Below are 20,062 nucleotides of genomic sequence, written 5' to 3'. Positions count from 1 at the left end.
GACGTGCAGAAAACTGAGGGTGGCTGGAGAAGAATGGACTTTATTGCAGTGAAAGGAACTCTTGTTGCATGCCAACCAAACTGGAACCAGTTTGTATGTGTGGTGACCTAAACAGGTTCTGTTCATTTCGTCCTTTAATGAAATGATGAGTTGCACAAACAGGTTTGTGACTGCTCGTTTTACAAAAGTCGCTCTTCACAATGAAAAGAACAAAACAAAGAAACAGATTTTGGTAGAAGCAGAAAATCTCCTCACAGCAAACCCAGTTTGACCAGAGAGAATTTATTTGATTCAGTGTGAAGTTCCATCACCGTTACTCCATATCTGCTGTCATGCATTAGGTGGACAACACCATTCAAAGTGAGCTGGGAACTAAAAGGCAGCAGGAAGACTTTTGGCCAAGTCTTCCTCCCTGAAATAAAAAACAGTAACTAGTTTTATACTAATTAACACCATAATCTTCATTTATAGATGGAATTTCTATTTCTAAATGTGTTGTTCACTTTAACCCTAAACCCAAAGCCATCAGTGTTTTTTGACCTGATGATACTGTACATATTAATGGGCTCTTACATGTACCCACTACAGGGGAACACTGGACATCCTGTTTCCTTAGCACCAGCACCTGTCAACTCTTCATGAAGAACATCTAAAAGTAGATTATGGGTAATTACATAAAAAAAGAAGTCCAGTACATAGATGCATCCTGGATATGTTCACTAGGCTGTGTGTTCCCCACCGATATACGACAGATGAGGAAGAATCAGGAGACGAGGGCAGATAAATAAACAGATCCCACAGATTCTGTTTGGCACAATCGAGCCAAGGGAGCAAACATCTAAGCTGATCTGAGGAATGTTGGCTGCTTATCTGCTAATCCATGTCTATTACAGATAAACTGCAGGAAAGGAAAGGAAAGAGAGAATCTCCACTCTCATTATTCACGTCAGTTCATGGATATAATGTGGTAGCAGAAGGCCTGACGGAGCCAGTCAAAAATACAGCGCCGCAGCCGATCGAGATTTCGAGGATCGATTTAAACGGCCCGACTGGCTCATCAGCCAGCTGATAACCTGCACTTGGCTTCAGGTTGGTGCAAAGACAGTCATTGTGAGCAGAGGTCTGATGCAGCAGAGACATCCCTCAGTCCTGATGGCTCTTGTCCTGAATGAATTTGTATTCATACTGGAAACAAGGGGAGAAGGAGAGTTGTTAGACACAAAACACCACTTAAACATCTACTTTAATATACCAATATGGACATGATGCATCATTGTAACTCGGCTGGGTGACTTCTTTAATCAGTGCTGTGAAAAAGCATTTGCAACCTTTTATTTTTTTAGTACATTTAGTACTTTATCACGTTTCATCAAACAAATTTAGTAAATACAACGTGCACTTTATAATTTTGAGGGATGAAGCTATTCTGGACCTATGTGAAAAGAAAACTGAAGAGCCTGAGAACTCATCCAGGAGGTCCCAAAAGAACCCAGAACAACTTCTAGTGAACTGCAGGCCTCAGTTAAGTTCGGTGTTCATGATTCAACACTAAGAATGAGACGAGACAAAAACAGCACCTGTGATTTCCAACACGAAAAGCACTGCTGACCAAAGAGGCCGCGTGCCTAGGTGTTTCATTTTATCAACCTGTGGTCATGAAAGCGATCACAACACTTAGACTGGATGAACTTGGATGAGTGAGTGAACAACATCACGTAAATCAGATGTTTTTGGTCTGTCCATCCACAGCCACTGTCTTTTTTTGATGTTCAAATACATCAAAAACTATTACAGACAAAAACTTGCCATCAAAATGAATCAGGATCTATAACTTGGGACACATTAAGGTAATTAAGTGTCTGAGTACTGAGTCGTCAAAATATGAACAGAAAGGTGACGCACTTCTTCATATTCTCTTGAGAGAAGTTCATTCAGCTTTCCTGCTGGATTGAGCAAATATGATAAATTGTACTATTTTTTATTTTTTTTAATGTAGCTCAGTTTGGTAATTGTGGGGTTTATAAATGACACCCAGTCTCCAGTTTAATCTAATTTACACTGAACAAAAATATAAACGCAACACTTTTGTTTTTGCTCCCACTTTTCATGAGCTGAACTCAAACATCTGAAACATACACAAAAGACCCAACACTCAAATATTGTTCTCATATCTTTATAAATCTGTGTTAGTGAGCACTTTTCCTCTACCAAGATACTCCATTCCCCCTCACAGGTGTGGCATATCACGGGGCTGATTTGACATCATCAATAATGTACAGGTGTGCCTTAGACTGCCCACCATAAAAGGCCTCTCTGAAATATGCAGTTTGATCAAACAGCACAAAGCTACACATGTCGCAACTTTTGAGGGAGCGCGCAATGGGCATGCTGTCTGCAGGAATACCAGAGCTGTTGCCCGCGAAATGAATGTTCATTTCTCTGCCATAAGCCGTCTCCAAAGGCGTTTCAGAGAATTTGGCCGTACATCCAACCGGCCTCACAACCGCAGACCACATGTAACCACACCAGCCCAGGACCTCCACATCCAGCATGTTCACCTCCAGGATCGCCTGAGACCAGCTGCAGCAACAATCGGTTTCCATAACCGAAGAATTTCTGCACAAACTGTCAGAAACCATCTCAGGGAAGCTCATCTGCATGCTCGTCGTCCTCATCGGGGTCTGGACCTGACTGCAGTTCATCGGCGTAACCGACTTGAGTGGGCAAACACTCACATTCGATGGAGTTTGGGACGTTGGAGAGGTGTTCTGTTCACAGATGAGTCCCGGTTTTCACTGTTTAGGGCCAATGGGTGACAGCGTGTGTGGCATCGTGTGGGTGAGCGGTTTGCTGATGTCAACGTTGTGGATCGAGTGGACCATGGTGGCGGTGGGGTTCTGGTATGGGCAGGTGTATGTTATGGACAACAAACACAGGTGCATTTTATTGATGGCATTTTGAGGTACCGTGACGAGATCCTGAGGCCCATTGTTGTGCCATTCATCCACGACCATCACCTCATGTTGCAGCATGATGATGCACGGCCCCATATTGCAAGGATCTGTACACAATTCCTGGAAGCTGAAAACATCCCAGTTCTTGCATGGCCAGCATACTCATGGACACATTTCAGAGTGGCATCTTATTGTGGGCAGTCTAAGGCTACGTTCACACTGCAGGCGAAAGCGCATCAAATCAGATTTTTTGACCCTATGCGACCCATATCTGATCATGGTGTGACAGTGTGAACGGCACAAATCCGATATCTTCAAATCCGATCTGGGTCACTTTCGTATGTGGTACTGAATCCAATACATATCCGATGTTTTAGAAAGCGACTGCTGTTTGATGGTCATGTTGCATTAAATCTTTTACGTCACCGACACAAGACAGACGCCAACTATCAGCGCCGGAGAAGACATCGCGAACGCTTCCTGACCATCCAGTGAAACTGTTGGGACGACAACGTTGGAGAAACGTGAACATTTTATTTGTACTGTATAATCGAAACAAATCTTTATATTTAGGTCATCAGTCAAACAATACTGTTTGCTCTGGGTCTAAACAGAGCGCGTTGTGTGTGACGTCTTCTTTTGTGCCGCTTTGAGCGTTCACACTAGAGCACGTTTGCTGTCGCATTTTATTTGTAGTGTGAACGAGCAGACAAAAAAATTGGAATTGAGCATTAAGACCTGCAGTGTGAACGTAGCCTTAGGCACACCTGTACATTATTCATGCTGTCTAATCAGCACCTTGATATGCCACACCTGTGAGGTGGGATGGATTATCTTGGTAAAGGAAAAGTGCTCATTAACAGATTTATAAAGATTTGAGAACAATATTTGAGAGTCATGGATCTTTTGTGTATGTAGAAAAACTTTCAGATGTTTGAGTTCAGCTCATGAAAAATGGGAGCAAACCAAAAATGTTGCGTTCATATTTTTGTTCAGTGGAATAAAAACTATACTAGAACTTTTAAACTTTTTAAATGCATCTTGAAACATTTTATATATATAAAGTTTATGACAGTATCCATTATGGACTCTTAAACGTCTTTTTTTTAATGGTTAAACAGATAATAGTTAATAGAAAATATTCTAAAAATGTGCACTGAGATGGACTGAGGTGTTTCCAGTATTACAAAATTCGGCTTGTTACCATAGGGGACTTTTCTCATACTTAAACTGCTACTTAGACACTTTTTCATGCATCTCTCCAAGATTCAGATTTTTTTTTAAGTTAAGAAAGACCTGTTAAAATTTCAGGCTTTTATTTTTAGCTTTTGAGAGAGCCTGGCTCAAGCATTGGCTCAGATTTCAAAGTGCAAAGAAAAGCCTGAAAGTGGACAAACCAGTGCTTTTAAATGTTAAACCTATATTTTTTTTAAAAAAATGTCAGTTTTATTTAAAAATAAATAAATAAATAATTATGAAGCTTGGTTCATGTTTGTATGTACACTACCAGTCAAAAGTTTGGACACACCTTCTCATTTAATTTTTGTTTTTTTTTATCATTTTCACAACTCACTGAAGATGGTAAATGGTAAATGGTAAATGGACTGGTTCTTATATAGCGCTTTTCTACTCTTTCTGAGCACTCAAAGCGCTGTACACAACTTGTACATTCACCCATTCACACAAGCACATTTTTCTAAGTGCTTTCTAAGGTAACATTCACACACACATTCATACTCCAATGGATGCATCGGAGAGCAATTTGGGGTTAGTATCTTGCCCAAGGATATTTGGCATGCAGACTGGGGAAGCCAGGGATCGAACCACCAACCTTCCGATCAGTAGATGACCTGCTCTACCACCTGAGCTACAGCCACCCAGACAATTGGATGTCTTCAGTGAGAATCTACAAACTATGAATGAACACATATGTTGTAAACAAAAAGTGAGAAATAACATGATTCATACTTTAGATTCTTCCTAACAGCTGCCCTTTGCTTTGATTCCTGCTTTGCTCACTCTTGAGCTTCATGAGGTCGTCTCCTGAAATGGTTTCCAACAGTCTTGAAGGAGTTCAGAGATGCTGAGCACTTGTTGGTCCTTTGCCTTCACTCTGCGCTCCATCTCATCCCAAACCATCTCCACTCAGTGTAGGTCAAGTGACTGTGCAGGACTCCATCACTCTCCTTCTTGGTCAAATAGCGCTCACACAGCCTGGAGGTGTGTTTGGGGTCATTGTGCTGCACCAAAGATCTCAAATTTGGACTCATCAGACCAAAGCACAGATGTCCACTGGTCTAATGTCCACTCGTTGTGTTTCTTGGCCCAAACAAATCTCTTCTGCTTGTTGCTTTTCCTTAGTCGTGGTTTCTTAGCAGCTATTCGAACATGAAGGCCTGATGTGACTCTTGGTCTTCCTTTCCTGGGGCGTCCTCATGTGAGACAGCTTCATTGTAGCACTTGATGGTTTTTACGACTGCACTTCAAAGTTTTAGCAGTTTTCCGACTGACTGACCTTCAGTTCTTAAAGTAATGATGGGCTGTTGTTTCTCTTGTTCTCGCCATAATCTGAATTCTAACAGTTGTCAAACAGGCCTGTCAGCTGTGCACCAACCTGACTGCTGCACAACACAACTGATGGTCCCAACGTCATTAAGAAGGCAACAAACCCCACCAATGAACCCTGACAGGCTCACCTGTGAGGTGAAACCAGTTCACCGCTGTCAACAAAGCAAAGGGTGGCTAATCTCAGCAATCAAATATATAAACATTTTTCCTTTCCAGTCACCTTTCTCACTCACTATGTATTAACAGACCTCTCTGCACTGAATCATATCTGTTATTAATCTCTGTCTCTCTTCCACAGCATGTCTTTATCCTGTCTTCCTTCTCTCACCCCAACCAATCACAGCAGATGGCCCCGCCCCTCCCTGAGCCTGGTTCTGCTGGAGGTTTATTCCTGTTAAAAGGGAGTTTTTCCTTCCCACTGTCACCAAAGTGCTGCTCATAGGGGGTCATATGATTGTTGGGTTTTTCTCTGTATGTATTATTATAGGCTATACTGTACAATACAAAGCGCCTTGAGGCGGCTGTCTTTGTGATTTGGCGCTATATAAATAAATAAAATAAAATTGAATTTAGAGTTATTTATCATTGTTTCCTTTGCTACATAAGTCTATATATTTTGCTTCATATATTTGATGTCTTCAGTTTGTATCTTCAATGTACAAACTAGTAAAAATAAAGAAAAACCATTAAACGAGAAGGCGTGTCCAAACATTTGACTGGTACTGTAGATTCAAAATTTGGACCATAAATTCTTTTTGCAAATCAGAGCAGAAAATGTTGTAAAAATTTTGATGAATTGAGAAGCAGCGACTGCTTAGCCTTAATGTAACTGATGTAAATGTAAACTGATTTGTTTCTTACCAAAGCTAGTTGCCGTCCAATGTTTCCCATAGTTATTACTCCTGCAAAGAAGATGCAGGGTAACCACGAGCGAATGTAAAGGAAATCAGGCGACGTGTACCTGGGCAGAGAAAAGGCAAACATCAGAAACTCACTTTAAACTATACACAGCAGAATTAACTGACTGTTTGAATTAACCAAGGTTGCTTTGTCATCATCATCATCATCATCATCGTTAATAATGTCCAGTCTCTGGACAAGATCTCTAGTCATTTAGAAAGTGTTATACACTACTGTGCAATACTCTTGAGCCACCTGTCATTTCTTTATATGTTGAGAGGAAAATGGGAGATAGGTACAGTGATCTTTGCAGAAACTCTTCTTCAGATGGTGGCTGCCTTTAATTCTGTTCTCTGCTGAGATTAAAACCGGTTCTCAATTCACATCTATAAAGTGCAAACTGTGCCCAGGTCAGAAACATCTTATGCTGCTAACACAACTTTGGCTCTTTGCAAATATCTGCACAAAGAGCATGCTAACGCTAAGCTAGCCAAGAACCAGTGAGACCAGAGCCAGTCAGGCTGCGGCCTCCATTTCTACCTGTTTAAGTAGAATCAATCGTTATTAAGTTTTCTGAGCTTGTTTTCATCTTTGCTTCATGCTGCTGGCTTTGTGTTCATACCTAAATGCTAAGAGAAAGATCATGTGTGTCCTCAATATGATAGGGATTTGTGTTGGTGTGTGGGACTGCGGTCTGTGGGTTTATAATATTAAATGATATCTATGAGACAATACGTTTCAGGTCATTTTACAGAGAAACGTAATGTGTACAAGTAGTAACACATTACTTTCTCCTGGGAGTAAGTAAGGCACTGCATTAAATTTAAGAAAAGTGTTCTGTGTAATGTGTGTAATACATTATTACTTTGAGCAATGACGCCAACAATGACCACAACAAAGAGTGGAAGTACCTCTAACATGTACAAATATTTAACCACACAATATGCAATTAAATTTGGAATTAATAGCAGAGCCAATGAGAACTGATAAGGAATGGAATCAATAAGCGATATCTATCAAGGAATCTGAATCGCTACATTTGTATCGATTCCTATCCCTCGTCAAGATGATCCATTCAATCCCTCGACAACATTTAGGCTCGGGCTCATTACTGATGGAGTTCCCGTGAACTGAACTTAGTGTGTTTAACATCATTGGCGTGTTGACAAACTAAGCTGCTGTCAATCAGAAGTATTTCAGATTGTATTGCATGATGGATAACAATCCGATGGTACTTTTCTGTGTTCATACTTCCATTAATTTTGGAAAGACCCTTAACATCACAGAGTGAAATGCTGTCCGAACCACGTCAGAGCCTCCAGTGTGATTTCGAGGTGCCTGTAGACAACGGTGTACCTCTCTCCTGATTTCCTCAACACACACTGACGTCAATGTGAATAAAAATGTCAGAATTTGAATTCATCACTCCATAAAAGCAGTTGACCCCGATATTCAGTCCACTTCTAATTTAATGTGCAATTTTATTTACCTCAGCCTTTCCCTTCCTTAAGAATCAACTACTGACAGCCACTCATCCAGTAGAACAAAGAGTAGATGGACAAATTGAAGGGCGAGACCCATTTCCTCACAATCTGTGTCAAGTCGTTGCTAGATTTTTTTTCATATTTCTTAATGATATAACTTTCAGTACCGTTCACCTGCTATAGATAGTTTTTAGGCATGCCATTTCTTTGGTTCTCCACTTTCCTCAAATTGGTTTTCATGTACACACTGCACACTACGCCAAGACATGTCAAGTTTTTGTGTTTTTGATGCCTGTCGTCCTGCGTTATCTTTGCATTTTTAGTAGATTTAACTAAAGAAACAGGAACAACCCGTGTGTTCCACTTTAGTAACAAAGTGACTAAATATAAGATTGTAAATGGGTTCTGTGCTAAGTTGTCTGTTACACGTCAACACCACACTGGTACGATCTCTAGGTGCCTTTTTACGCTTGAATGACTTAAAGGTCAGTGTTATGGATTAACAACAAAACAAGAAATCTTTCTGAGATGGTCAGGTTCATGGACCGGCCTGAAAACACCTCTGAAACATATTCAGAACGCTTGAGAAACATCGCTCAAGACCACTTTAAAAGTTACAAGAAAGTCTGTCTCCTTATGGCATATAGTGCTAACGGGTGGCTCAAGAATTTTGCACAGTAATACTAGCATTCTGCACATACTCTAACATTAGTCATCGTGCTGGAGGATATAGCTGTGTGCTGTAAAGGCAGCGTGGCGCTGCTAATATTATGCCTCATATTAAGTGCGTCGGTTTTCTTTTGCTGGAAGAAATCACTGTGGACCAGTCAATATTCAACTGTTGGAGCTAGAGGAGGGTAACTTACTACATGGTGATATAACTTCTTATTATCAAATACTAAATTATAAACAGGGATTACAGTGTGCTACATTACTCTATCCAATAAGCACAATACAGAAGCCCACCAGACAGAGTTCGCCATACGTCTGTGCTGCCACACCAGTGCAACTACTTACAAAGTTCACTTGGAGTTCACATTATTGCATTCAGCAGTTTATTTAACCCTTTAAGACCTACCATAGAACCAAGTCCGCCAGAGCTTATATTATATGTTTACATGCTGTGCAGCCATTTTTGGGAGCATTTCAAGTTGCTATACATCAATACAACCATTATAGCCCAGATTTTAATAATATGTCTGCATTAAGTGCATAGTAATTACATAAATTGCAAAAAAGTGCAATAAACTACAAAAAAATTGAAAATTGTTTGTTTTTTAACATATATTTCTAGTTAGAGAAATTTAAGAGGCTTATCCCTCAAAACTGTAAATACAAAAAAGTTGCACAAAATAGTTTCCCACCACAGGAAATTTATTTTGAGTGTCTTCATAGTTTTATTTTTGAAATACACCAATTTTCATATACTGCAGGAAAAACGAAAATAAATATTATAATGCAAATTTGCAAAAAAGCAGCATATGCATCAAAATAAACTATTTCCAGCAGTGCAATATGAGTCCTAAGCATCCCAGAAACCACACAGAAAGTCATAAAGTCAAACATAACTTTTAAAAACACCAGTATAGGCTCATAAGGCCCTGATGGTAAAAAACTACATTTCCGCGAAAATGACGTAACTTCCGGTTTCGGGCAGGTGATGGCGGACATGCGATAGTTCGTGCTGATGGACGTAGGAAGTGTTATGAACAGCTGATCGGATCGGCAAAGCGTGTTTCTGGAATATTATGTTTTTGTTGCTGCAAGTGCTTTTTATGCAGTTTTTGCAAAGCTATATGTGGAAGGAAACTGTGACCGAGGACAAGCTGATGGCATAAGATGTAAGTACAACTCCTCCGGTTTCATATGCAAAAAAAATTATTGCGCTAGCTCACGTGGTTGCAGAGCTACCGGGATTTAAAAATAGTTACGCAAAACAGAGCGTGCTGCTCTGACCGGCTTTAAAGGGTTAATGGTAAAGTCTGAGTTACCAAATTCATTTGTCGTTGTAATGATTTTCTCTCAAATCAGCCTCCACCCTGCACATTGTCTTAATATGCAAACTAGTGTTTGAGTAACTTACTGGAAAACTCCGTTGTAAACCAGGAGCTGGGTGGCCAGCGTACCCAAAAAGGCAATGCAGATTCCCAGACCGAAGCCGCTGCGGGAGCGATCGAATGTCCACCACAGGCCAATGGAAAGAGCTGCCAGAGTCAGAGACAGCTGAACATTGTTGGCAAAATCCACTTTCTGATGCAGGCAGAGGTCAAGGACCAGGCTGAATGCTCTACGATGCACTTACACACACGCTTACACAATGTAGAGCTCCATCATCTACCCAGTAAGTCATTAAACACAAACTTCCTTGAATTAAAAGTGAAACTCTGTGCGTTACTTACATCTTGAATGCTTGATTTAAAGCCCACTCTTGAGGTGTACAGAGGGAAATTATTAAAAAGAGAGAAAATTAAAAAATACCAACGTTTTAAGGATACAGCACTGGCGTGGTTGATACCCACAAACACAGCCACGCAGCGCATCACGCTAGACCATTCCCGCTTGAACTTGTGTGGTTCACCCAGACGGCTGTCGATGCAGGGGTACAACAGCCCGATCATTGCTGCGAGGGAGGAAAAAGGGAAAAAGAATACTGTGAGGAAAGATAAGGGAAATTAGGCATTTGTATAGCACCAATTCAAAACAACAGTGGCCTCGAGGTGATTTAATATTATTCTAAGACCCTAGAATATTTGAGAAAATCCCAACAATCAGATGACCCACTATGGGCACGCTCTTGGCAACAGTAGGAAGGAAAACGTCCCTTTCAACAGGAAGAAACTTGTAGCAAAACGAGGTTCGGCGAGGGGCCTGAAAACAACGCAACAATAATAAACAAAGAGCCAAAACAACCAAAACCAGAGACTCATGGAGACGAATTTGCTTTAAAAGTGTTGCAAATGAGAACAATATGATCCACAAGCATAAACTGTGCAGTGATTTGTGTGCAACTTTCGAGGTCACACAAATGCGTGCTCGCATCCACACAACTGCAAAGCAATATGACCACTCTGTATATTTAGAATATAGATGTAATTCAGGTAGTGTGATAACACTTTGACAGTAATAGCAGTCTAACACTGATGTTAGCTTAGTGACTAATCCTGAACATTTCAGCATGTAGGCGGCATTTTATGGCTAATGTGTGATGGTTTTAATCTATTTATTTAGAAGAAGAAACGTACAGTTTATTAAAAACAAACACCAACGACGCCCAGATGTCCCAGTTTTACACCGGGATTTGAACACAGCTTACATTTGTGGATAGAAGACTTTTTGAAATGGAAAATGAATCTGATTTGTGAAGCTAAACTTTGTCCTTAAATACCATTTATTCAGCTTTGGATGTGCATGTTTCTACAATAGTTTGTGTGGTCACAGTGGTTCCTGTTTGTATGTACACTACCAGTCAAAAGCCTGGACACACATTCTCAGTTAATGATTTTTCTTTATTTTCATGACTATTTACATGTTGGCGGATTGAATAAATCCCCACCAGTGTCACCAGAAAAGCCCCCAACCATCATGCCTCCTCCTCTATGCTTCATGGTGGGAACCATACATGTAGTCGTGGTTTCTTAGCAGCTATTTGACCAAAAGAGCCTGATCCACACAGTCTTCTCTGAACATGTAGCGATGTGTCTGGAGCTCTGTGTGGCATCTATCTGTGCTCTAATCTGAGCTGCTGTTAACTGGAGATTTCTGAGGCTGGTGACTGGGATGTATTTATCCTCAGCAGCAGAGGTGACTCTTGGTCTTCCTTTCATGGGGCAACAACAACAAAACCCAGTTTGTTCCCATTTCTGTCATTTAATTTGGTAAAAATGCCAACGATAATGGTTCGATAAGCACAACAGCATGCAAAAATAAGTTCATTTCTGAGCGAGCGAGGAAACTCAACTTAGAATTTTTAAAAACAAAACAAAAAGATTATTTTCATTGCAGCACGCATCTACAAAAGCTCTAACCTAGCTACTACAGCAGCGAAACCATTTCTGCACTTTCAACAGGATGCAGAAGCCGTCCCCTGGGATACACAGTACTGTGTATTTCAACAACAGGTGGAAATGACAAGCTCCTGTGGGCGACGCTGTGTGTCTGGGGATTAAGACAGCCTTGGGCTGTTGTGCTCTGTGCTGAGCCACTCGGGAGCAGCAGGCATTGCTCTACATTTCCATCGGCAGCATCACACCCAGAAGACAGCATTTCAATAAACCAAAAAGCCTGGCAGGTATGTTGTAACCTTCAATATAATGATGTGTGTGCGTGCACAGTTATCGTCATGTTAAAAGGGCCCCGAGGCAACCGTTGTTGTGATTTGTTTCTGTATAAATAAAACTCAAAAATGCCACATAGCACTATCAAGTATGCTTTTATATAAATGGTAAATGGACTGATTCTTATACAGAGCTCAAAGCGCTCTTTACAACATGCCACATTCACCCAAACACACCCATTCTCACAAGCACTTTCTCTGTACTCAGTGCTTTCTAACTACAGTCACACACATTCACACTCCGATGGATGCATCACAGAGCAACTCGGGGTTATTATCTTGCAGCCACCCCTATAAAAATCACAAATTTATTGTGAAAATGATTATTTGTTTGACTCAGCAGTGCTGTTGAAGCAGGAACATTACTGTCCTCTTGAAATGTTTCCCAAACTGCTATTCAGTCATGAACACTGACACATGTTAGTGGGAGCAGTTGTCTGTCTGCAGGGTGACGTCAGCCACCCGTATTGATACAAGCCAGTCTGTATCAATACGGATGCAAATTAAGATCAATATACATTTTTAGTATTGATTAATATCTGAATATGGATTTGCATTTATTTTTTGACAACCCCAATTCAAAGTCAAGTACACTGCATTTCATCATACTAACAGTTAGTGCATGTGTCTGAAAGGTTTTTTGATTGGCCAGAACCAGTGACTCAGGGACCTTCTGTCTTTAGATCAATAAATACATTTTGGTGTCATATTAGTTTGATAACCTTCACTATCAAAGAGACACTTTAAAATCTGTGCAGATGCAAAACATTAGGGCCCTATAACAAAAGTGACACAGCATCAGTTAGGCTGTCAACATTACTAGCGTGTAAATATCTAACCTGTGAGTATTAATCAGCATATATCTCTGAAACAGAATGCCTACAAAGCTTGGCATGCAACTCTGAGTCCTATTTGTGTTTGTACAAATCAATTAAATAATAAAAAAAATACATAAACTTAATTAGAAATAGTAAAAATAAAAAATGTGCTTATACCTAGAGCAGGGCGATATGACCAAAAATATTTATCACGATATACATTTGAAAATTTGCGATAACGATATAACTGATGATATAATTGACACTAGACAAAATACTTTACTACTCCTCAACTTTATTAGTGCAAAAAAACCCATCAATGTATTTTCATTTAAACAAGCAGCTGTTTTATGTGCATTAAAGTTATATAAAAATGTAACAGTGCAAATGCAAACTCCTTGCTGACAGTTTAACCAAAAGGCATTTCCAGTGGAAACTGGCCGACATATCCCCAGCATAACCATGTATAATATCCACAAAACTTAAAAAGAGGTTATACACACACAATACGGTAACATTATGTTGAAGCACAATACGTATCACTCCGCGAGGCTCCGCCTACGATAGCCGTAATGCTCCGACAATCCATCAAGCTGTGCGGCTTCGTAGCTTAGCAAAATCGTACTAAAACATTTGACAGATTTTTGAGCGCCATGTACAGAAAATCGTTTCGAGGTCAGTAAACACAACCAGAATTGATACATAAGGCACACGGGATTATAAGGGGCTCTGTCGATTTTCAGAAAAATCAAAGGATTGATTTTAAGTGCGCCGTATTTTCCAAACAACACGATAATAACGACGGCCCGCTAGCATGCGCTACCAAAAATAGTGCTTTGTTGTGTATCTGACGGACAAAAGCTAAACCAGTTCCACACCACTGAAGTTGCAGCATTTTTACAAACTAATTCTGGTTCATCCGTTTCATTTAACGATCCGCTTTCGCTCTTCTCATTCTGCGTCGTCGCCCTGTGCGTATGTAAACAAAGGCACTGCGCATGCGCGTTTTACCCATATTCTATCACCATATTTCATTTTCCTATCGTTGCCCAAAATTACACCGGTATTACCGTGAACGGTATGATATAGCCCAGCCCTACGTATACCTAGTATTCGCACATATGTATAGATTTGGACTCTCAGACCTTCATGAGTTAACATATTTTCAGTTTTTGCTGAATTCTACCTTTAAATTTATGTGGAACACCGTTTTAACATTCAGAAAATGCATAAACTGTGTGTCTTAATTGTATAATAAACTGAATACCATCATGCACCTGGTGAGTGCTCACAAAATATTCTGCTTATTACTGTGTAACTTGCTCATTTTACGTAGGACTGGGAAAGATCTATCGATGCCTGACACAGATGGACAGCGTCCAATGAGCTTCAGACGGGTTCAAAGGTGAAGGCTGACACTGTTGCACCCAGAGGTTAGTACCTTTTCTGCATGCTCAGTAATTTGCTTGTAGCTGTGGGGCATTTAAGATTCATTTCACTGGAGGTATAAAAGAGACTGGAGCGATATTCTTTCCAGTACCCTTCACTCAGTGAGTAATCTAACCTGAAAAGCAGTTTAATACTTATTGCTATGCAGAGAGTTCATTTTTAGTGTGCTGCTTGGTGTCGTTTTCAGCTAACAACATGGAGATTTTAGCTCAGTACCATCGCAGAACCGTCTAGAGGACAGCTCTTGCTAGCATTGTAGAAGATGAGCAAGCATAAACAGAGCATAGACAAGTGCCATTTTGGACCACAGCGTGTCTGTGAGCTGTACACAGTGTGTATTTCCCAAGGAGAAAAAAATTGTATGATAAGTGCACTCTGACATGCAGAAAGATGCAAGAAAGACGGGACAGGAGCGGTAAGGCCTGCTCAGTGGTGTCTGAAACTGGAAATCATGGTAGATGCAGTGCAGGTTAAAGTATTGTTGTGAAATGTACAGGGATGCACTATGTTGGACTGTTGCAGGCACGGCTGATGTGGTAACGGGCAATGTTAGGCTATATCAAGGACAGCAGACATCAATTTAAATTTAAGGCCAGGACTGGTACTCGTGCCTAAGTAGATCTGTCTGCTTAGATCTTCTACAATTCAGTTAAATCTGCAACAACAAAAAAAGGTAACTCTCAGAGCAACAGCAGCACTTCTTTCCCTCTTGATTACCATAAAAACATTAAGGATGTTCTTTGTTTCTTACTCTGCATTTTAGCTTAAATTTTGTTAAATAAATAATGACACAATGTAATAAGTCATTTGTTGTTGTTTATCTGAGCTTAGATTTGCCTTCTCTTTGTTTTCCTCGAGCGTTATGGAAGTAAACAAAAGGACCCAAAGTGGTGTCCACAAGACCACACATTACTACAAAGTTCAAACTGGTTGATGAACACAGCTCCTGAAGTGTTTCCCAGTCATAATGAAAAACTGATAGCACTGTGCACAAAAACAGAAGTTTATTGCTAAGGACTCGAAGCTTTCGTCGAAGCGGCTATCCTAGAGCGCAAACTAGCCTAGGTAAACACCACTTCAGTTGCAAGTATCACTTCTAGCTACACCCTACATCACAGAGTTGGAGAACATCGAGAATTACTTACAGCAATGATAAACAAAGACGTTAAAATCATTTTCAACTCCAGAGGGAACCACTGGAGATGGGCAAAGAGACAGGCAGCACCAGAGCAGGAGGTTCACAACCTCTTGTCTAGCTACATGTTGTGGTTTCCATCTGAACTTTTTCTTTCCCTTTTCATCTCGCCTGCCACTTAAAATACATTTTTTTGAACCTCATTTTGAAAGGGAAACGTTTCACACACCTGCAGCTGTCCCACAGCAGAGCGGCACCCACCAGGCCGAAGAGAAGATACTGGTTATGACATCAGGGGGAAACAGGGTGATGTTCCTCTGTACCTGAAGTAAGTTAAGCACCAGGGCCAGGAAGACGCCCACAGAGAACAACATGGCCCCTCGGATCAACAGGTTGGTCGTCCTGAAGAGCAAAATAAAAGGTGTCAGGATGCTGGTCTGGATTGGTATTTAAGTGCTATTGTGTTTTCTAGTCTTCTTGACCACTCAAAGATCTTTTTTCTCTGTACTTTAAGCACTTCATTCACACACTCACACTCTCTTGGACCAGAATTGGACCAGTGGCGAATTGGGCTTCACCTTGCTCACGAATACTTTTAAAAGTATACTGAAGGAGCTGGGACAGACCATTAGAGGACAACTTGGCTACCTTGTTACCCAGGTCACACCCAGATTACCTGCATACACTGTTGAGTTTTAGCAGGACAACTTAGCCTCAGATTACAGTTTCTGTGCTACAATGTTCAATGAATAAAAGACTAATGAAAGATTTACCTTACTATGTAACATACAGCAAAGACAGTAAAAATAGCACTATGGGAGTTTGTTGTTCTTCTTATGGTGACCTTCTGTAGCACACAGAGCTAACCTGTTGGTGATAGCTGAGATGTATGGTCCACGAGAATGCTGCATCTCTCCAGACCTCGACCACTGCTGCTGGTCGCCGGTCATTGTTCTTCCGCTCATCGTCGTCAAGGTTAGAGACATTTGTAAGACTAATTCAGGAAGTTATAGATGGTGTCTGACATCTTTAAACATTAGTGTGGTCAATGTCCTCCACTGACATCCCAAACCACGCTGAAAAACAAGAACAGGCAAAAAAAAAAAAAGAATAATTAGGCTGAACATCATAAAAAAGGTAGGTTAGCTGGGTGCTACATGCAATGGGTGACCTAATGGTTTTACATAGTAAGTTTTAGAACATTTTTTTTAACCTAAAGGATTTATGGTGTAAGATATTATATACACGGCTTCTAATGTTAAAACTTTCTGTATCTTTCAGAAATAAAAGTCAGTGTGTATGTTCAGAAAAGTCTACATACTCCATGTTTGTTTGTAATTACAACACAAACCACCCAACTATACTCCACGATCAGCAATTCCTGTAATCTGTGCTCATTCATGTAGCCTTGTACCATCAGTAACCATGCATAGAGGTGACTGTAAAACCATGACCTGTATATAGATAGAATGAGTGGTTGACTGCATGTATACAACCTGTGCAACTTGAATTCATGTATCTAAAACTAATACACTATTATGTAACCACCATCCATGTATGCATGTGGATATTTGGTTACTGGCTGTTAAACTGTGTCGAGCATGTTCATTTCTCCTCTGAGGCAAAGAGCCGAGGTGATAATTAGAACAGTGATGACTTTAGGTCTTTGCTTCAGTATCAGCAGGAACAGGAAGATGTTACTGGTGGATTTTACTGGTGACCACAGAAAAGGGTTCATATTACATTTGGATACAATTCAGGAACAGTTTTAAAAAAAAAGGAGGGGGGAGGGGCTTCCAAAGGATGCACTCTCTGAGAGAGACTCCTGCACAAGAATCCAAAACACTATTTGTGAAACCCTCTGACTCCACAAACACCAAAACCACATCCCCAAGTCTGGTACAAAGCCACAGAGCGAACAGCAGCTATACCATCGCCATGATTTCCTCCATTGTTGCGTCGCATTTGTTTCTCAGATAGAAATGATGCCACGGGACTTTAAGCCGCGTTGCTATAACGACTTCACGCACATTTAGTTGGCACTCAGTTGTAATGGAAAATGACTGAAACCGAGCAGAGTCGAGTCATGCCGAGTGGGTACCAGTGGAAAAGAGACAAATGAGTCTGCATCCACCTAAAGCATCAAAATCAAGTCTCACATAGGGAGACTGACAGATGCAGCACCTGCAAACATAGATACTTAACTTAATTTCCTTCATGGCTTTCAAGCTGTCCTGAAAGGCTAGGTCAATTTTACTAGCATTACCATTCAAGCACTTTATTATGGTTGCTAATACTAGCACTGCACAAAATGCAAGCACAAAGGAGTGCCAGTACACTTGTGAGGAAAAGTAACTGATTTAATTAATTGAACTGAATTAAAGATTAATTCTTGCTCTTGCTTTTTTAAATGCTCCAAAGTAGCAGCTGCTGTCATATTCAACTACAGATAGGTTGTTGTAGGTTGGCTATATAGTAGCCTGTATGTAGAACTACAATCAGAATCCATTATTATATAGACCTATAGTACTAATGTCATCAAATAAACAGTCTCTATGCCCTAATGCTGTGCACTGTCTTGCTTGTATTTAACATAACTTTGTTAAGTAGTTAATATACAGTAGTGTGAAAAAGTGTTTGCCCCCTTCCTGATTTGTGATGGGCTATGAAGTTAAACTTCTGTCGAGTCAGTCCACAGAGTATTTTCCCCAAAGTCTTGGGGATCGTCACGATGTTTTCTGGCAAAACTGAGATGAGCCTGTTCTTGTGCTCAGCAAGGATTTTCATCTTGGAACTGCCATGCAGGCCATTTTGCCCAGTCTCTTAATGGTCCTGAACACTGACCTTAAGTGAGGCAAGTGAAGCCTGCAGTTCTTTGGATCTTGTTCTGGGGTCTTTTACCACTCTGGGGGTAACTTTAGTCAAATGGACACTCCTGAGAAGGTTCACAACCGTGTTTTCACCATGTGTGGATAATGGCTCTCACTGTGGTTCATGGAAGTCCCACAGCTTTATGACTGTCTTTGTAATATTTTGGCTGAGGGCTCTCAATCACTTTTACCAATTTTCCAAAGAGGTGATCCACCACAGCTAATTTACATTATAACGGGGAGGAGGCAATAACTTTTTCACACAGGGCCATTTAGGTTTGGCCTTTTCCCCCCTAAATAATAAACACATTCACTTAGAAACTGCTTTTTGTGTTTACTTGTGTTATCTTTGTCTAATATTTAAATTTGTTTGATTACCTGAAATATTTAAGTGTGACAAACATACAAAAAAACTAAACAAACACAGGAAATCGGGAAGGGGACAAATACTTTTACATATCACTGTAGCAGATGTATCAGCAGCTATATTAACCAATGCTGAATATAATGCTGTGATGCTGCGACACTTTTCTATCTACAGACAGTTTGAGCAGATGAATGATGAGCTTGCGCTGGATAATTAACTGTACTGATTTCACTACTGAAACTTTTAGCGTCTTTTATGCAAGGCTGAATGGGGGGATCAAGTGTGCCTCTCATTCACCCATACCACGTATCTGTATCTTTAAAGCTTTATTTTTAGCAGGCGTCAGGGCTGCCGCAGCATTTTGCCCTCGTTAGACCGATTAACACAGCCCCCATTTACCGGTCCTTTACTACCTGGTGGCGACCAAAACATGTCAAAGAAACAACTAAACACCCCAATTAAATAGTCACAGTAGAAAACACGCAGCTGTCGAGGTAACGTAGGTTAGCTTAACGTGAAGTTCGTTGTGTGTACGTAAGCACTGAATAGTTAGCTAAAACGAACGTGTCGTGTACGTGATAGCACACTGGCTAAGGTCCAAGCTCTTACCTTATGCCGACAAACACCTTGTTCTTACACATTTATTCATTTCAATGGCTTTTGCTCGTCATGTAACACTAAACTCAAACAGACGAAAAGCTACAGTTTTCTCTCCCTATTGTGACTACTTCCGGCTGAACGGCTAGCCGTTCGCGTTTAAAGGCATGACGTAACCGCGTCACAAAAAATGACGCGTCATGTGATTGGATGTGTGCGGAACGTTAACCCAATCGCTCTGGACTATAAAAGAATGTGCAGAAGCAGAGACAGATGAGAGACAGGATCTATTGGATAATTCTTCTGTAGAAATAGTTTCAACTGTTGATTGTTTTTATATATAGTTTTTAATTAAAAATCGCTTCATGCGAAATGTTTATGCCTCAATAACCAGGAAAGGGACAATGGCTATGTTTAATTTAGTGAGCAATTAAATTGATCTTTTGTAGCTTAATAAAACAGCCCCAATACCCAGCTCAGCGTTGTACTCTAGTTTTTATCCACTCAAAAGAATCCTCACATATACACTTAATTTTGTATTTATTTATTTTATTGATTTGTTTTGTGGTGTGATTGGCTTACAGTAA

General features: G+C 40.4%; 1 protein-coding gene, 1 long non-coding RNA gene and 1 pseudogene across 2 annotated transcripts; all 3 read right to left on the bottom strand.

Annotated features, from left to right (window-relative positions):
• Positions 1–260: 260 nt before the first annotated feature.
• insig2 (insulin induced gene 2) lies at positions 261–19,647 on the bottom strand. The gene is made up of 7 exons (XM_085135178.1): positions 19,488–19,647; positions 16,509–16,717; positions 15,871–16,043; positions 10,402–10,526; positions 9,990–10,156; positions 6,384–6,483; positions 261–1,185 (listed from the first exon to the last, which is right to left on the bottom strand). Exons 2-7 carry the CDS (start codon positions 16,625–16,627, stop codon positions 1,144–1,146), a joined length of 726 nt encoding a protein of 241 aa, XP_084991304.1. The 5' UTR covers positions 16,628–16,717; positions 19,488–19,647; the 3' UTR covers positions 261–1,143.
• Positions 1,192–5,406, bottom strand: LOC146499926 (uncharacterized; annotated as a pseudogene).
• LOC146499925 (uncharacterized) lies at positions 11,136–15,864 on the bottom strand. The gene is made up of 2 exons (XR_014869768.1): positions 14,164–15,864; positions 11,136–13,234 (listed from the first exon to the last, which is right to left on the bottom strand). It is a non-coding gene; the product is annotated as an uncharacterized LOC146499925 (long non-coding RNA).
• Positions 19,648–20,062: the final 415 nt, after the last annotated feature.

This window comes from Neolamprologus multifasciatus, chromosome 16, assembly GCF_963576455.1.
Source record: "Neolamprologus multifasciatus chromosome 16, fNeoMul1.2, whole genome shotgun sequence".
Classification (NCBI taxonomy): Eukaryota; Metazoa; Chordata; class Actinopteri; order Cichliformes; family Cichlidae; genus Neolamprologus; species Neolamprologus multifasciatus.
Note: the sequence above shows the minus strand (reverse complement) of the source record. Positions and strands in the feature narration are given on the sequence as shown.

Bases quoted from the DNA above. Each gene is read 5' to 3' on its own strand.
- insig2 (XM_085135178.1), bottom strand. From the start codon at position 16,627: ATGTCTCTAACCTTGACGACGATGAGCGGAAGAACAATGACCGGCGAC. The intron at 10,527-15,870 runs GTGTGTGAAACG...CCTCCCTCGCAG, and splicing joins CTGCTGTGGGACAGCTGCAG to CAATGATCGGGCTGTTGTAC. The intron at 10,157-10,401 runs GTATCCTTAAAA...TGCCTGCATCAG, and splicing joins GTATCAACCACGCCAGTGCT to AAAGTGGATTTTGCCAACAA.